Source organism: Mercenaria mercenaria, unplaced genomic scaffold (genome assembly GCF_021730395.1).
Source record: "Mercenaria mercenaria strain notata unplaced genomic scaffold, MADL_Memer_1 contig_3944, whole genome shotgun sequence".
Classification (NCBI taxonomy): domain Eukaryota; kingdom Metazoa; phylum Mollusca; class Bivalvia; order Venerida; family Veneridae; genus Mercenaria; species Mercenaria mercenaria.
Window position 1 is genome coordinate 33,730 of NW_026462133.1, and position 18,408 is coordinate 52,137.

An 18,408-nucleotide genomic window follows, 5' to 3' on the forward strand; every position below is an offset into this window, starting at 1 on the left:
AATGTTCTTTTTTAATACATTACTTTTCAATAAAAAAAAAGTTACAAAAAAATTCTTTGTTATTTTTCCCTATCTAGGGGAGTATAAAGGTGCCATAACCCCTCCCTAAAAAGGGCTTTTTTCAAATTAGCCCCGAGATGTTGGTCCTCCATTTAACATCAAAAACTCATTGGGTAATATATTGTTCTCATTCCGGTCCGCGCGATCCCTATAAACATTAAAAGTTGGGTTTAATTCACATTCTTCACAAGGAGTCCCTTGCCAGCACATTGAGGGCTGCAACATCTGAAGCCCGAGTGTGTTCTTCAAAAAGTATCCCAATACCTAAAGGGGAAAAAGAAAAGAGGGGAGGACACCCAACGAAAACGAAAGAGGGGTTAAGGATCATCCGACCTTAAAGAAGGGCAGTGGGGAGGGCGGGGGCAGAAATGGAGGAGCGATACATGGGTCGGCGCTACGTCAGGGTGGTTAGGGTTCACCCCTATGTCGAAAGGGCCCCGGCTGATAGCACCACTGAGTAGAGATGCTACTTAATAAAACACAACGGCCCTTTTCAGGGCCACTCCATTTCTTTTACGAAAGAAAGTACCTTTTCTCTTATTGTCTATTGGTATTAATAAGTACCCTAAATGGTGATATGGTACCCTATGTTAAATTCCGATAGGGTACCATCAATTTCTTGGCTCACAGTGGGGCCTATGGCGTGGCATGGTGATATGGTACCATATTGGAAGTGATATGGTACCGGTACCATAAATTTCCTGGCTCACAATGGGGCCTATGGCGTGGCATGGTGATATGGTACCCTACTGGGGGTGACATGGTACCCTGGATGGCGGTCCCTAGCAACGCATGGGTAGTGGTGATCTGGTACCTAGCAACAAGCGCCATGATGATCCGGTACCTGGATGGTGATCCGGTACCGGTAGATGGTGATCTGGCATCCCTGAAATAGCGGTCCCTAGCAACGGATGGGCTGGATGATGATCTAGTACCGAGGTCCATAGCAACGGCCTCATGATGATCTGGTACCGGTTCCAGATCATCACCCTTTACTATTTGTAATATAATAGTTCTGAGACGGAAAGTAATTATTCACCGTTAAAATTGTGCTCTGTTTAGAGTAATTATACAATGTAAGTTTGTTCTATGTGAATGATATTTTGATTGCATTTCTTTTCCTATTTTTTCAGGTCTTTTTATACTTTGTTTACTTTCTTCTATGGTTTATATTGTTGCCTACTTACGTCACGATCACTAGAATCTATATGCATGATTTCATCGCTTTGGAGACGTTGCTCAGTTGTAATCTCACCGTTGTCATCTCTTTCATTAACAGGACCTTCTGTATTAATAGACGTTAAGTTGCGTCCGGTGTTCTGAAATATAGGGAGAAATCGTTAATATAATCTATATGTATATATATGTTTGGTATCCACATGTACTTTACTTTATTCAAGACGTCTTTTTTTTTCAATTTCGTTTTAGCTTACTAAAAAAGATTAATATTGCAGTCACTCTACCTTAAAAAGAAAGGACATTATTCAAATGTATACGAAGGCAGTCTTTGGCTTCAGCTAAAGTTTGACATTACCCCCCAAAATTGTAGCAATCAGTATAAGTGGTCTTTCAACGGAAATCCGTAAGAAAATTCTCAAAATTCGGTAAAAATATTAATTAATATATAGAAATGTTACCCTTCCAAGACCTATGGCAAGACTGGTTTAATATTACGTCCTCAATATTTCGGTTGATAATGATATAAACAAATAAACGAGTATTTGTTCGTAAGATAAAGATCAAAAATGATATCCTGAATTATAACAGCATAAGTAATGAATAGTATCTTTAGACCAAACCTACAGGCAAATCGCCACATAGGAATATGCCAATATCGTGCACCAAAAACAGTAGAAGTTATACGGTGTCATAAGGACTGAAAAGTTTGGTTTCAGATCTTAAATACATCGAAATGAAAGACATGGAATCAAAACGCTTATACATTTTTCTGCCGAAATCACAAAGATACAGCGGAATTAAAAGTTCAGTCCCTATTAGTCGCCTCTTAAGATCATAGAAGTGCAAGGCACTTTGCCAGTCTTTTTCATAGGTACATGGACTTCTCGTTCCAAATCCACATGAGACTGTTTTTAAAATCTCTAAACCATCTTGTTTATGACAGGTTACTAAAAGTCACTTATTCTACCAATTCCCGCTCATACCTTAAATAGTGCAAGATGAGACAACCGTGCTCTTACTTTATCGTGGCTGGAAAGTAGCCGCTGTGACGTTAACAACAACTAATATGTTGTATCTGATCTTTGATAAAAGGATTGTGACCATTTCGTTATGAAAATAATGAGTTTAATTTTCAGATATGAAAATAAATACGCAGTGAAACACATTTCTGGAACTTAATCAGTAAGAATTGGTGTAGTGGTAGATGATGTATAAGTTGACCATAAACGAAAGCTTCTGTAGGCGGTAACTATATGCTTATCTAAGAGACGTTTACGTCATTTTTGGTCAACTAAGATCACTTGAATTTATGGAACCATTAAAGTAAGGGGATATAAATGTCATGACTCTAAAAATTCCTTTTCAATAAAGTGTTCATCATTTCTGATTTCAGACTTTATGTTTATGGACATTTAGTCCATCTCAAATCATTTGAAATTTCACTATAAGCAGTGATATTTGATGAAATACGCCTTTCATTTTGATTACATTTTCCCTTCCTCTGTTGTTTATTATTTCCTTTTCGTTTTTTTTTTGACATTAAACATACTTACATTTTTATCGTTATTTTCCATATACATGGATCCAGTATATGGAATACTTTGCTCTGTTTTAGCTTCATCTTTGAAAGGTCCTCTATGAATTTGTGAAGGAGCTCTCTCAATGGAGGAACCGCTAGCACTTAAGTGGATATTTGTAGGGCTTCTATCTTCAGAGGTCTGAAATAAGATGAAATACTTTTGAATTTGAGCTATCTTTGTGTACATGTTCTACAATCTTAACTCATCGTCTCTGTTTGTAAAAAGTTGTTTTACCTCAAAGGTAAGTTTTTCCCATTCCAAACTGCTAAGCTAATTGCCGCTGACTTTTGCCATTACTTTCGCCAATCAGTTTTACTTTTTCTTGCAATATCAACTCTTTACTTTAACGTTTTTTTCCATTTTTATCATTTACAATGATATTTCATTAAAAGATTGACTTAACCATGTAAGATGCAAAAGAGAGATAAATATGAATTACTTGAATAGAAAACTGGATTTGAACTGGATAACGATTTACAAGTAATAAGCTACTAAGAACAATTCAGGCACACATATATGCATATCATTTATAGTTTAAATACATGACGTTAAGCATTATATACTTATTGAAATACCAGTTCATCTAAATACTGAACATCATGGACTATTAAGTTCTTTAACAGATGTACAATATGACAGATGTTGTTTGTTTATACCTATCGGACCATACATACATACAATTTAGAGCGGCCGATGGTAACAGGCGATGTACCGAATGAGATATTTACTGTCGAATTAAAAATGTGTCCTTTGGTGCTGTAATTAGAAAAATCTTATGGGATAAGTTGGTGTCAGGTCGATTCCCGATTGAGGCAATGCCTTATTTCATGATTATTTTTATTACATGTACTTCTTGTCTACTATATCTTTATTTGATTTGGGTTTTGATGGTGCACCAACAAAATACATGTTATATGAAGCCAAACAAGAAAATAAATCTTGGTATTTACATCAAAATAAATAAATGAGGTAGGGAATATAAAGACGTCAAAAAATTTATGTGCCGGACCTTCTCTGATGGAATCATAGAAATACAGTAAAATGAAGTGTTCAGTCCCTTTTATTTGCCTCTTAAAACCGTATAAGTTCGAGGCAATGGCTCTATTCCTGTTTACACAAAAGTTGTCGTACAAAAACAACAATAGACAAAACCTTTAAGTAGAAAGAACCTAATATCGAAATTATTTGTGATCATTTGAGCAGCGCTATGTGATTTGTAACTTGATCTTTAATTGCCGGTGACGCATAAAAGATTCTTACCTCGTTGTTGGTTAAAACGGTCATTTTCTATAGATGTAACTACTCTTAAATTTCCTTTAAAAGACGTTTTAAGCATTTCATTTTACATTTCGCTGTAAGCAGTGTCTGGTATTTGATCAAATATGACTCTATGTTCTTCTATTTCTTCGTTTATGAATATATTTCCCACATTATTTACATTGCTGCGTACTTACCCTATCATCGTTATTATCAGTTTGCGTCATTTCAACATATTGACTATTTTGCTCTGTTTTATCCTCATGTTTTAAAGCTGCCCCATGCCTAAGTGAAGAAAAGTCATTCTCACTGGATGCACCCCAAACATGTACGTAGCTATTTGTAGGACTTACAACTTCATTGGTCTAAAATAAGAAGAACACCATTTGACATCGAGAGATCTTTGTGCGGAACTTAAATTTATACATTTATTTTTCGCTTGCAAAATCGCTTATAATCTTAAAATCCAAGGCTTTCTAATATTTCTTAACACAAATTTGCCTCATATCAAGCTCCGTGCCTGAGACCACAGCAACATCACAAACTTCTTCTTGGTTTGTCGTGAATTATGAACTATGACAGAGGCATTCGGAAATTTAATGACCTTTATTTTTGATGACAGCTATGACTGTAAGCGATTATAACGTTATCAGCATTACCGTTAATATAAATAATTAGCATGAATCTCTGTGATATACATGTTTTTATTGGTTTGTCGTGAATTATGAACACCATGATAGATGCATTCGGAAATTTAATGACCTATATTTTTGATCACATCTATGACTGTAAAAGAATATAACGTCATCAACCGTTAGCATGAAACTCTGTGATATACATGTTTTTCTTCGAAAAGTTAATACAGCACAGTGTAACTTCCGAAAACCGAACGACCTGCGGACCAGCCCACTGGCACCAGAACAGAAAGAAAATGCCTCTGTATATATTATACCTTACCCCTAGGTATTCTATAAGAACCATGGTTATGAAGGGGAAAATATACTAGCCCGTTTCAATCGTTCATTTCTTAACTTAAACGCGCAGTTCGGTGAATGGGTACCTAGTATATTGAACAAGCGATAATTTATCTTCCATCGTGCACCAGTCACATTGTCTCAATATTCCATATTGCTGAGATTATCAACATATTTCATGCTTTCGTCAACGTTACAGAAAAAACTTGCGTGACCTTCCCTAATGAACATCCGGTCTAGAGGTCACGGCAGTGTGCACATGTTTGGCGAAATGTAAACAAACAAAAGCAGAATTTTAAAAAATCACAATTTTACACTAAAACTCGAAATGATGAATGAAATTCATCTTGTATATGATCTTTAATTTGAAATTGTATATTGGTCTGCATCTGTTCTGTTTATTTTATTCATTTTGCACATTTATGCTGCATTTTCACATTTTAGAGAACACGTGTAGTAAAATGACGATTGACATACATTTCACAACAGCCAATCAGAATGGTTTTGTAATCTAGAACGGAACTTCACCAGGGAGGTTCAAGCAAGTTTTTTGTGTAACGTTGACAAAACTATAAACTACGCGTTGTTTTCCGAAGATAAGAAGTAATGAAGAAATATGACCGGTACACAATGGAAGATAAATTACCACTTGTTTGATATCCATAGTACACATTTACCGAACTGTGTGTTTTAGGTATGAAATGTGCGATTCAAACTTGTCAGTATATTTTTGCCTTCATGACCATGGTTCATAAAAGTTCGGTTTTTGTAAGTTTCCGGAATTCAGAAGTTTGAAAGTTTGTAGGCAAAGTGGACGTGGTGCATAAGAGTTATGTTTTCTTACACGTAGGATGAAGGAGATTATGATCCCTGTTAATTTTACAGTTTTATTAAAAGTAAATAATGAATTGATTTATTATCAATAATGTATTACAAACATTAAGGTTAAATAGTTCATAAATAACAAATATAAAAAGAAACAACATATCTTTAATAATAGCATTTACGCAAACATTTTCCACTTACATTTTACCATCTTTGGAGTCTCGAGTTCGTCAATATTTAATTAATTGTTGACAATGCATAGGTTAATCGATGTAACTAAATCAATTAAAATACCTATCTTTCTTTCGTTCAAAGTTAACATTAAGAAAGTTTTTCATACGAAAGATACTTAATTTATTACGTTTTCATAAACTGAATACAAACGAAAGTACCGACACTTCCTTACTTTTGCATCAAATGATCATTGTGATTATCTAGCGTGCCAAAATAAACGCCGCTAATAGATAAACAAACGGACATGTTGTCAGCGTTTTTGGATTTACATGTGACACTTTTAAGCCAGTAAAAATTTTGCTGTTCGGTTATCGGAAGTCAATTTAAGTGTTGAAATATAAATGGTCCTTCAAAAATCGGACGTTCCGTTTTCAGAAGTTAAAGATAAATAGAAATAACAACAGAAAAAAAACCCCGGACCTTGAGTTTCGTGTGGTTTTCAAAGGTTTCCGGTTTTCAGAAGGTCCGGTTTTCGGAAGTTACACTGTAACATGTTTTATCAATTCTTCAGGAATTAAAGGCTACAGTTATGCCTAGCTGAATTGTGATTATCACGTAAGAACAGAGTATTTGACATTGACCCAACCTTGGTAGATACTGTAACACAGGAATATACAATTGGAATTATTTTGCAAAGATTGACCACGAAGCTTGCAAATTTCGTTCATACTTATTGTCTTCTTTATGTTTATTTGATTTTGGCTTGGTTTGTGCACCAACACAATACATGCTAAACAGAGACATCCAGGAAAATAAATCTTTTTATTATATACCTATATGAATTCTGTTAAAATTCGGCTTGTATTCCACAATTAAGTATGAACAGGAAGAGAAAAAATCCGTATTTAAATTAAATTCCATATTGTACCTTCCGTATTGTATGCTGCGGCCTACTTTCATTAATATGAATAACCTGACACAGTTCCATAAATAGCGCAAATAAAACTTCACTTAGTTCCATTTTAATATTGATAAACCTTGAAGATTTCGTTCAATAACAAAACAATAAACAAAAAGGTAGAGGTATATAATAACAAGAGGACCATGATGGTCCTGAATCGCTCACCTGTCCCCACATGACCCAGTTTTGAACTGAGTATGATGTAGTTTTTTCTATTATTTGACATAGTGACCTAGTTTTTGAGCTCATGTGACCCAGTTTTGAACCTGACCTAGATATCATCAAGATAAAAAATCTGACGGCACGTGACCCAGTTTCAAATTTGACTTAGATATCATCAAGATGAACATTCTGACCAATTTTCATGAAGATCCATTCAAAAGTATGGCCTCTAGAGAGGTCACAAGGTTTTTCTATTTTTAGACCTACTGACCTAGTTTTTGATCGTAGCTGACCCAGTTTCGAACTTGACCTAGATAGCATCAAGATGAACATTCAGACCAACTTTCATACAGATCCCATGAAAAATATGGCCTCTAGAAAGGTCACAAGGTTTTTTATTATTTGACCTACTGACCTAATTATTGACGGCACGTGACCCAGTTTCGAATTTGCCCTAGATATCATTAAGTTGGACATTCTGACTAATTTTCATGTAGGTCCATTCAAAAGTATGGCCTCTAGAGAGGTAACAGAGGTTTTTCTATTTTTAGACCTACTGACCTAGTTTTTGACTGCAGTTGACCCAGTTTCAAACATGACCTAGATATCATCAAGATGAACATTCACACAAACTTTCATACAGATCCCATGAAAAATATGGCCTCTAGAGAGGTCACAAGGTTTTTTTATTATTTGAACTACTGACCTAGTTATTGAAGGCACGTGACGACCCAGTTTCAAACTTGACCTAGATATCATCAAGGTGAACATTCTGACCGACTTTTATGAAGATCCATTCACAAGTATGGCCTCTAGAGAGGTCACAATGTTTTTCTATTTTTAGACCTACTGACCTAGTTTTTGACTACACGTGATCCAGTTTCAAACTTGGCCTAGATATTATTAAGATGAACATTCAGACCAATTTTCATACAGATCCCATTAAAACTTTGGCCTCTAGAGAGGTCACAAGGTATTTCTATTATTTGACCTACTGACCTAGTTTTGGAGGGCACGTAACTCAGTTTCAAACTTGACCTAGATATCATCAAGTTGAACATTCTGACCATTTTTCATGAAGATCTTTTTAAAAATGTGGCCTCTAGAGAGGTCACAAGGTTTTTCTATTTTTAGACCTACTGATCTAGTTTTTGACCGCACGTGACCCAGTTTCGAACCTGACCTAGATATTATCAAGGTGAACATCCTGACCAATTTTCATAAAGACCCAATGAAAAATGTGATCTCTAGAGTGGTCACAAGCAAAAGTTTACACACGCACGGACGTACGGACGCACGGACAACAGACGCTGCGCAATCACAAAAGCTTACCTTGTCACTTTGTGACAGGTGAGCTAAAAATGTCATTATAACAGTAGCTCGATCTGGGATTTTGTATTCGGCTCTCGTGGATTTTGCGCGCCTAGTGAGATCCGATCTGGCAAAAATCCACTCGAGCCGAATACAGCATCCCAGATTGTGCTATTGTTATTATGACCCTACTTAATATATACCAGAGTAAATGTATGCCTTATGGAATCAAGACGTTCATAAAGTTACCTGCGGGAATCAACTCTGCTGGAATCATAAAGATACAGTAATATGAAATGTTCAGTCCCTTTTTTCTCCTCTTACGATCATATAAGTTAATTGCAAGTCGTTTCACACAAGGGACTGCAAGGCTTCTCTAAATCATCTTGATATGAATGATAGTCATAGAAGGGAACCCGGTGTCTTGTCGCTACAGAACCATTAGTTGTGTTGATGGGAGGTTTAGTTTAGATATCAGATATTAGCTGAAAGTTGTGTGGCCTTCGTTTTGATATGCCAATAATATTTTAGGTATACAAAAGGTAAGGTGGAAAGGAAAAATATCGAAAACAGTTCTGATTATTGGAGCAGTGTAATATGGTGTGTAAGTTGACCAAAAATGAAAGCTTTAGTTTGCGGTGACATTGAAATATACCTACAGATGAGATGTCTGCGTAGATGTTGGTTAATACAAGTATTCTTGTTTGACAAACATATTGCAGTAAAGAAATTAAAGTTCTAATAATATCAATATTTCTAATCCATTTTACAGAAGGAATTTAGTGTTACATTTTTCATTTAGCTGTTAACAGTGATATTGATAAAATGTTACTCTCTTTTTTATTTCATCACTTATGTACTTATTTCTCATGCTATTTACATTAAAGCGTACTTACCTTATTATCGTTATTATCAGTTTGGGTGCTTTTAACACATTGAACATTTTTAACTGTCCCATCGTCATTTGTGACAGTTGCCTTATGCCTTATTGAAGATAAGTCATCCTCACTGGGTACACCGTCAACTTGTAGGTAGCTATGTGTAGGACTTACAACTTTAGCGGTCTAAAATAAGAAAAAATCGTTTGACATCGAGAGATCTTTGTGCGGAATTTATATATGCCTTTATTTTTCTCTTGCAAAAAAAATAAATCCAAGGGCTCCGTGCCCAAAACAAAAAGCAAAATCAAATACTTCAGCTGGGTATGTCGTAAATTATCGAACTGCATGATAAATGCATTCAGAAATTTAATGACGTATAGCCTTATTCAGAGCGATGACTGTAAGCGATAAGGACGTAATCAACATAACAGTTTGTTTAAGTAATAAACGTGAAACTCTATGATATACACGTATTTCTACATCAAGTTAAAATCGAAACATGTTTAGATGCATTCTGAATAGATATTACTTCAGGAAACAAAACAGCACGTTAAGCAAAGTTGAAATGTGAGTACAGATTATGTGACTATTGGGTCACTGTTGTCGAGTGGCTAAGGTCGGTGACTTCAAATTACTTGCCCCTCACTGACACTGGTTCGAGCCTCACTAGGGGCATTGGAATCTTCAGGTTAGGAAGCCATCCGGCTGTTTTCGAAAGATCTGTGTTTCTACCCATGTCTCCGCCCGTGATGAAAAAAGTGCACTGAAAGCAATGGGCGTAACTCTTCTGTTAAAGCTGGTGAGACGCAATCTGGCTTATGATTGTGTCATTGCCACATTTAACCCGACAAAAAATAATGTTTTTTGACAATATTGATGAAATAAATAGCATCTATAATTGTTGTGTGAAGTATTAATGCTGGCAATGTTTTCTCTTTTGAATACAGCTGTCCGTTTTGTTTTGATAATTCGCTGTAAATTTACAATTTCAGTGTTCTCTGTGGTTTATATGTTTAACATTTTATCAATTAAATAGTTAACTTATTATTGTTTTTCCACAACTATCTATGGAAATAATGTCTTATTAGTTCTGTAAATATTTGCATACTCATGGTCCAGTTCGAAAATGTTTATGTGCATGTTTTATATATGTCACAAAAAGTTTTTTACAAGTGCAACTCATATGTTTCATGTCAGATCAGGCATTTTGAAAGTGGGCTATTTAGTTTTTGTTTCAATTTTGAACACTGCTTTTATGCTAGTTTCAGTTCATGAGTCAGTTTAGTTGCTTCCCTTGAATAGTGTTTTGCGTAGGTACCATCTCTACGCTATTTATAAGGTCAAAATTGTTTTATGACATATAGCTTTATGACATTGGACTAAAAAATACAGGGGTAAAATTATTCATACACCTTTACTTCCTGTTTGTGTTACATTTGTATTTACATTTAGTTTAAAAGTAGGAAAAATAAGCAGCTGTTACCTAAGTACCGATTTTAGATAATTTCTTTGTCAAATTTTAACTTTCACATGTAGCTTGTCGGAGAACACTGTCTACATGTCATAGTCATATTTCAATATCAGGCATTGGTGATAAAGATCAAACAATACTTACTTTGAACAAATGTAGGTCTTATCAAAATTAGGAGGGAAAATACAGTTTCTATTTAAGAAATCTGACATAAACGTTCTTATTTGTTTGACCATAGAAAACATAGGAGATGTGAAGTTTTTAAATAATCGGATCAGTTGTGATTCGGCTGTCAATGCTTAACAGACCTTTCCAAGACTAATAATGCAGATGGTATCTACATCGGATATCACAACTTCAAGATTGTTTTATTTGCACGTTACATAAACCACTCGAATTTTTTCATATAAATCGGGATGTGCTAACAATGTCAGTTGTTGTCTTTATATGTTGTATCAATTTATATCATTCAGGTACAACATAACTAGTCTTTCAGTTCAATCATGATTTCTTCCAAATGCACTATTCAAACTGCAAACATGGACAGAAATGCTCTTCTACCTTAGTAACGAAGAAAGGGTGTTATATATATACTTAATATTAAACATTATTAAAGCCTTATCAGTGCAATACTGCCAAACCTTTTTAATCACATGCACGCTGTATTCGAGAGTATCACATTAACTTTTACCTCTTTAAGTTTATACAGTATAGACATATATACCTATATACGAATATTTTTTCAAAGCATGATAACAGATTATTTATTTGTCTTGCACATTTTTCCTATCAGTGTAATCAATTTTATACAACAACTCTCGTTGATTATCGTTTTCTAATGCTATGTCTTAGGCTGTACATAATCTCTATAAACTCGCTTTAAGATTGTGTTATTTGATAAAGTGTTATACATAAGTCATAAAGAGTACGTGTAATGCATAAGAGGTATAATTACGGAATTACGAACTTTGTCGCACATAGAGCGTACTTATGCACCTTGTTCACCACCTTGATTTTCTTTGGCTGCGTCAAGATAATAATTTTAAATCATGCATGGTAAGTCGTCTTCAAAGAGTTATATGGGACGCACCATGCTCAGAGAACCCCCTCAGGCTCTAGTGTATCGACTAGAAGTTGTCGGTGATGCAACTACTTTCAAATAAAGTACTCACACTAGCAACAGTGTTTTCATTTTTGTTATTAGTCCTTTCCCCAATTCTCTTGTTAGCATTTTCGTCTGAAATATCGATCACAGTTTCTTGCCCATCCCTTCCAGGAGAAATCTAAAAGGAAACAATAAGGATAAACCTGGCTGATTTTTCTGTATAATGCAAAATTAGCCTTCCGGGTTTTACTAAATTATCATATTGTCAGCGTTTACTCACCTAATCCTTTCCTAAGTTAATATACTGAGCAATTATGTTTTAATTATTGTAATTTTAAAGAGATCATATTACTGTATCGATTTTGTAAGTTATATTGTATTTAAAGTAAGAAAAGTAAGCATCAGTTATATAAGTACTGATTTTACATCATTTCTTTGCTTGAACGTATTTACAAATTTAAAGATCGACATGTGGCTTGTCCACGAACACCGTCTACATGATTGTCGTGGTCATATTTTAATTGTTAGAAATCGGCCGTTGATAACAAATTTTAAATAGTACTGGTCTTATTTAAGCCCTGCTCCGCATCTATTCGTATTCTTTTGTATGTATGCAACCCATGATTACAATAGGTAACAGTTAAAGGCCACGCGCCACACTTTAGCACGCAAAACCACAGGTATTTCATATAGAACTTTTAAATTATATAAGATAGACTCTATTTTGACAGCCGTCACTGTTCATAGTCAGGATTTTCCTGCTTTTTCAGTGACAATTTGAGGTTAAAAGGTAGGACTGAAGCAGGTCTTTAAAATTAGGATGGAAAACATCATACGTATAAAAATACAGTACCGACTTTGATAAATTTGTATTATATAAACAGCGTGTTATAGGCAAAATGATAAAAACGGACTTTTAATAGGTCTCTTTTAAAAGTATATATTGAGAAATAAATGCCGCATATTTTGGCAAGATGAAACTCTAAGAATGATTAAAAAATGTGGCATAACAAAAAATAAAGACAAACGAAAAATACTGAGGTGCCAATGAAATCGCAAAGAATCTCCATATTGAACACGGTACCTGTGAGAACCATGATGAAATACCAGTGACTGGTCGAGTACAAGATTTGCTGATTAATTAAGGGTAACATGCGAATATGAAGAAAACTTAAAAGGAAATTTCACATTGAATGATGTGCTTGTGCGAAATTTGTAAATCATGTACCCACTAACTTCTGTCGGATACTCAAAACGTCTTAAAGCTAGTGGCCTTGTTTCCGCCCAAAATATTTGAAAGAGTTGACATACATTGTGACTTGGCAATAAATAGTCACGGGGATCTTTAGTAAAGATAGAGCTATTCGTAACCATGTTTAGGAAATTATTCATTGCTATTGTGAAGCTTGTTTGTCGAAAATTACGCATTTCCAGGCCACAACCTAGGAGGCACAGCGATCAGACATTTAGCATCTGGACAGCGCAGTTTTTGAAAATTTTTGGATAGTTTACTTTTAGAATACTATGAAATCTCAGTAATTCTCGATAAAAATGCGTGTAAGCAGTTTCCAGAAGTATGTAGTAATTTTAAGAATATAAAACTGGTTATCAGTATTTGTGTCATACACTCATACACTCTGTGTGCGTGTGTGTGTGTATGTGTGTGTGTTTTATAGAAGTATTCTACACCAGTAAACTTTAATAAGCGTAAAAGCAGACATTTCTATTCTTTTTCTAGCACATGTTTCCTATTAGCTAGCCTAAGGGTAAATTTTTAACAATTCACGTAGATCTTTCTAATGCTATAATTAGGCCGAAACGTTAAGTGAAATGCAGACATTAACTATTCAATTCCCAGAAGGGTATTAACGGTGTTATTGCAAACGGGTTACAACTGTTTTATATAATGTATTCATCACTTTTGGCTTGAATACTCACCTGACGTTCACCTCTGTTTCTTCCTATAAGCCAACAAACTAACACCACAATTACACAAAAAACCATGATTAGAAGAATAGCTAACATGATTGGAAATAGTCGAGATTCTGTAAAGTAAATATATATAAAGAAAAAAGAAATGCAAAAATGTTAAGGCATAATGGAAATGCGGAAAATGTAAAAACACTACGAATTCCAAAGCTTTTGTCGAAACTAGAAGAATTAATATGAAATTCATAAGATTGACATCTGTAATGAAGTCAATTGCTATTAGTTTAAATCTGAATACAATTATAATGATTTATACAATAATAATGGAATTTATAAAAGCAGAAAAGCAACATTAACACTCGCCTTTAAACATTGTAGTTTACAAATTCATTTTCATCAAATATTCAAAAGAATGAGTGACATGTATTTTTCAAGTTCACTGATAGAGATTGCACCACAGTAGCAACATTCTAATCAACAATAGATATTTCTTCTTTCCTCCACTGAATACTGATGATGCTGTGTTTTGTGTATGAAACATGCAATTTGTGGTTACAACCTATAAAAGCAATCTCTCAGCTTCATCGAAACATTTCATTGGCCATTAAAATATTACCCTTACTTGGAATGCGTGATTATTTCTAGTCTTTTGGGATCATGCTATTTATGAAAGTGGCTGTTGCTAAGAGATAAAGGTTTTGAATTTTATTACTGCTTAATAATAGAAATAAGTAATCACGTAGAGTCTTCTGTTATGCTGCTTTATCACGTTTAATATTTTCAAAGGATTGTCTTAAAGAAATCTTCTCCTGCTTATTTAGGCTGCTTATTTTGTACTCATCAGAATGTTACGTTTTTAACATAGAATACTTTAGCTCGTTTCTTATATACAATGGAACCTGAGGTTGTTAGCCTGTGGATTCCTTACATAACATACCTGTAGTAATGCAAATTTCAAAGTAATATGAATAATATATATACTATAATGAGGTTATTGTTGTTTTATTGTTTCTCTTTTCTTCATACTAATATACCTTCTTTGATGACAATCTTTAGTTGTTCAGTCAATGATTGCGTCGTCGGTATTACATTTTGTGTACTTGTAGCAAATGGATCAGGTATAGATGAAGCCCCTTTGGTCGTAGTTATAGGTTCCCTTGTTCCGGTTTTTCCATCTGTTATCATGTTTTTAGTTGTTGAAGTAGTTTGAAAAACAGTGGTACTTGCTGACACATCCGTATTGGTGGTTTCCTTTGTTGACTCATGTACTCTTGTTGTGGCTATGGCAGTTACTGTTGTTTTAGTAATACTTGGAGATGGTTCAGTGAATATTGTTGTTTCATAAAAGCTTGATGTACTGTCGGTGGTTACAGGTTCATGTCGATTTGTTGTTTCTTCAGTGGAAGTGGATTCATGTTCAATTGTTGAGCCTTGAGTTCTTGTTAATTCATCTGTCGCTTGTGCACTGTTTGTACTATGAAGTGGCGTTGTAGATTGAACTGTGACTTCCTTTAGTTGATGAGTGCAATCAATTTTTAATGTATCATCACTGTCACCTACACATCCATAGAGTAGTTGGAAACAAAAAAACTTATGTAGACATTTTGTAACACGGGAGTACTCATATGCTGCAGCCATCACGATTCTTAATTCGTCATTTTTTTTACAGTACGTACATCATACTTATATACTTGATATATCTATATAATCTATAGTGTCTGACTGTTACCTTCAGTCTTGTAATTGGTAATATTCTTACTTAAAAACAATTTTTGTCAGAGGTTGTGCATAATTATAACAGTGGAGTTATATAATTTCAAGACTACAATTAGTTTAAAGAAATGATACTTTCACTTTCATATTTTTCATTATCATTCATTTCATTGTTATGTCAATATATCTCAAGCTTTTCATTATCATTATCATTATAATCATTGTTATGCCTACATACCTGAGAAACCTATCCAGACATGACCTCCATCCACCGGAAGATTGTTTCTAAATGTGATTGTTACTACCTGATTCTTCGTCAACTTGGTAACGTTGAAAATCGGAGCAGATTCACAATCCCAGTAAACCGTTCCTTCAGAATCTGTTACGTTAAATGTTTGTTTGCATTCGTTCCCATATTTTTCCAGACGAATATCAATAGAGTAGAACTGAATATTGGCTGAGTCCGATTTGATCTCGCATTGACAGACACCGACGGTTGCTTCCATACTGCTCGGGTAATCAGTATTGTACAGGTAAAATGGACCATCGGTTGGCGTAAATGTGCCATTAGAACACATATTACCTATTTTCTTACCTACATAATAATGACAAAATCTAGGTAAATATATATATTTTCGCATAAGTAAGCTTAATATATTTCAGGTCTCATTCAATGTATGTGTATCTAATCATTGTGTTCGGCTGTTTAAGTAGTAAGGAAGATATATATCAGCGATGATATATTTTTAAAAGCTTAGATTTGATATTGTAGTGAAAAAAGCTTTAGGGTTTTGTTTGTTTGTCCTGTTTTAACCTAGACAATGTTTTTGGATTATGTACCAGTACTTACCTGTTTTCCACACAAGTAAATGCCAACTTCCTCACATGAATATAGATGTGGTAGACAAAAAATTTTCGACAAAATGTCTGCTATAAATCGTCATTGAGTGCAAACGCCTCACCAAGAGATCAAACTTACGGCCCCGTAATGCTTCAAACCAACTAATTTATGTTATGGCTGTATCACGACAATTTCATATGACTGACTTGTAATTAATAGTTGTTGGTTTTCAGTAAATGAAAAAATGAAAAAGAAACTTACGTTTAATACACGAGTAGTCCATATACATGAAATTGGTGCCACTGTGATAATTTGATGTGTTATTGCAACGTGTCTTTTCCCATGAAACTTCCAAATTTGGCGGGCTTTTTGTATATCCGGACGAATTGATATGATACTTGTATTCCAAGCCAGACCTGAAAGATTCAGTTTTCAACTGCAAAAAAGCAATTCTTTAATATTACGTCTGTTTCTATACGAATTGTCCTGCTTTCCTTTTCTCTGTGTCGATGCACCGTATCTTTAAAACAATATTACATTTGTTACTGAATTGGAAATGCATAGTGCTCAAAATGTTCAAACTAGTGTCTCAGTTTTTTTATTCATATCTGCTGTGAATTTATTTCATGTGTTTTGAATTATCTCAAATGTGAACGCATAAATATGAAAACTTAATAATACACGGTTACCAAGTATAACACTTGATGATCTCTGAAATATCAAATTTTTATGATCTGATTATAATTATATGAACACATGTCATTGTAATTAAGCAAAATGAATGAAAATTTAATCACATATGATTATCTGCCCATGATGCGCAATGTGACAACAAAGGGTGACACTAAATTCAGTCAAAAATGTATGTCCATGTTTATAATTAAACTACTGCAAATGGTCAAGAAAGTTTGAAAATGATATTACAAAGCTGTATTCTCGTTTTATTTCTAAAGTTAGTATGATATAAATGTGAGACTAAATGGTTTGTTTACTAGAAAGGATTACAATTTAAAAGTAAAAACGACTTACGTTGCATAATCATAAACGAACGTACAGTCCCGATGTTCATCCGGAAAGCAACATGCAGTCTCGTTTAGAACTTTAGAAGTATCCGAATGATCCACGAGGTAACTTCCGGTATGGTCTGTCCATTCAGTTACGCTGATTGGACAGTCAGCTTCTATTGGTTTCGAACCTACTCTCAGTTGTTGGACCGCGATGACGCTGTCGTTGTACGGACAGGATGGACGAAACTGGCCATGTGTCCCCGGACCATAGCACACCGAGTTACGGTTATTATATGAAACTAAGGGCTCTGGCAAGATTTGAGCACTGATTGAGAAAACTAAAACAGTATATATTGGGCTAAAATTAGTTCTGTTATGTAATAAGGCAATATATAGTTATTTTTGTAATGTATTTACTTTTTTTGATAAATTTGTAAACATCATGTTTTGAAATTAAATTGCATAGTTGTGTAATAAAAAACATATTAATATGTATTATGAAGAGTTAAGCTTGATAATTAAAGGTTTGTACACGTTTAACAGAACAGAATATTTCTGGTTTAATGATAAGGAATCATCTAGAATTATTTTTAAAAATTAACACATTAGCAAATATTTCCTTGCTAAAGTGTTAGTCAGAAATGTCAATATTTATGTGAAACACTATTTGTCGGTAAAACAATGACAACTAGGTATTCTTCACAAAATAGAAACTAAAATGTACATCCAGTTCAAAATATGAATGCACTTAAACACCGAAAACACATTCTACACACATTTTATTTTTATCAATGTTAAACGTTCTGTAAGAACTAATATTTTATAATTATGTAATTTTTCATAGTTCCCAATGTTGCTATACGATTAGCCCTAATTAATTATCCGGCTGTGTATAATTTTGTGCATGCTTTAAGTATAACTTAGTATCGGCTTAACAAAACGCATACAGCAGTATCGTTTTTTTTTATTATTATTTCA

The 18,408-nt window shown here is 34.2% G+C and overlaps 1 protein-coding gene across 1 annotated transcript in view; it reads right to left on the reverse strand.

Moving 5' to 3' along the window:
- The window catches only part of LOC128553563 (uncharacterized), a 39,945-nt gene extending 22,157 nt beyond the window's left edge, over positions 1-17,788 (reverse strand). Inside the window, exons 1-10 of the mRNA XM_053534745.1 lie at positions 17,453-17,788; positions 16,685-16,839; positions 15,821-16,177; positions 14,904-15,425; positions 13,879-13,985; positions 12,008-12,118; positions 9,380-9,547; positions 4,274-4,441; positions 2,793-2,957; positions 1,248-1,379 (exon numbers count right to left, since the gene is read on the reverse strand). Coding sequence (XP_053390720.1) covers positions 1,248-1,379; positions 2,793-2,957; positions 4,274-4,441; positions 9,380-9,547; positions 12,008-12,118; positions 13,879-13,985; positions 14,904-15,425; positions 15,821-16,177; positions 16,685-16,712 — 1,758 coding nt within the window. The 5' untranslated portion in view covers positions 16,713-16,839; positions 17,453-17,788. The remainder of the gene's footprint in view (positions 1-1,247; positions 1,380-2,792; positions 2,958-4,273; positions 4,442-9,379; positions 9,548-12,007; positions 12,119-13,878; positions 13,986-14,903; positions 15,426-15,820; positions 16,178-16,684; positions 16,840-17,452) is intronic.
- Positions 17,789-18,408: the final 620 nt, after the last annotated feature.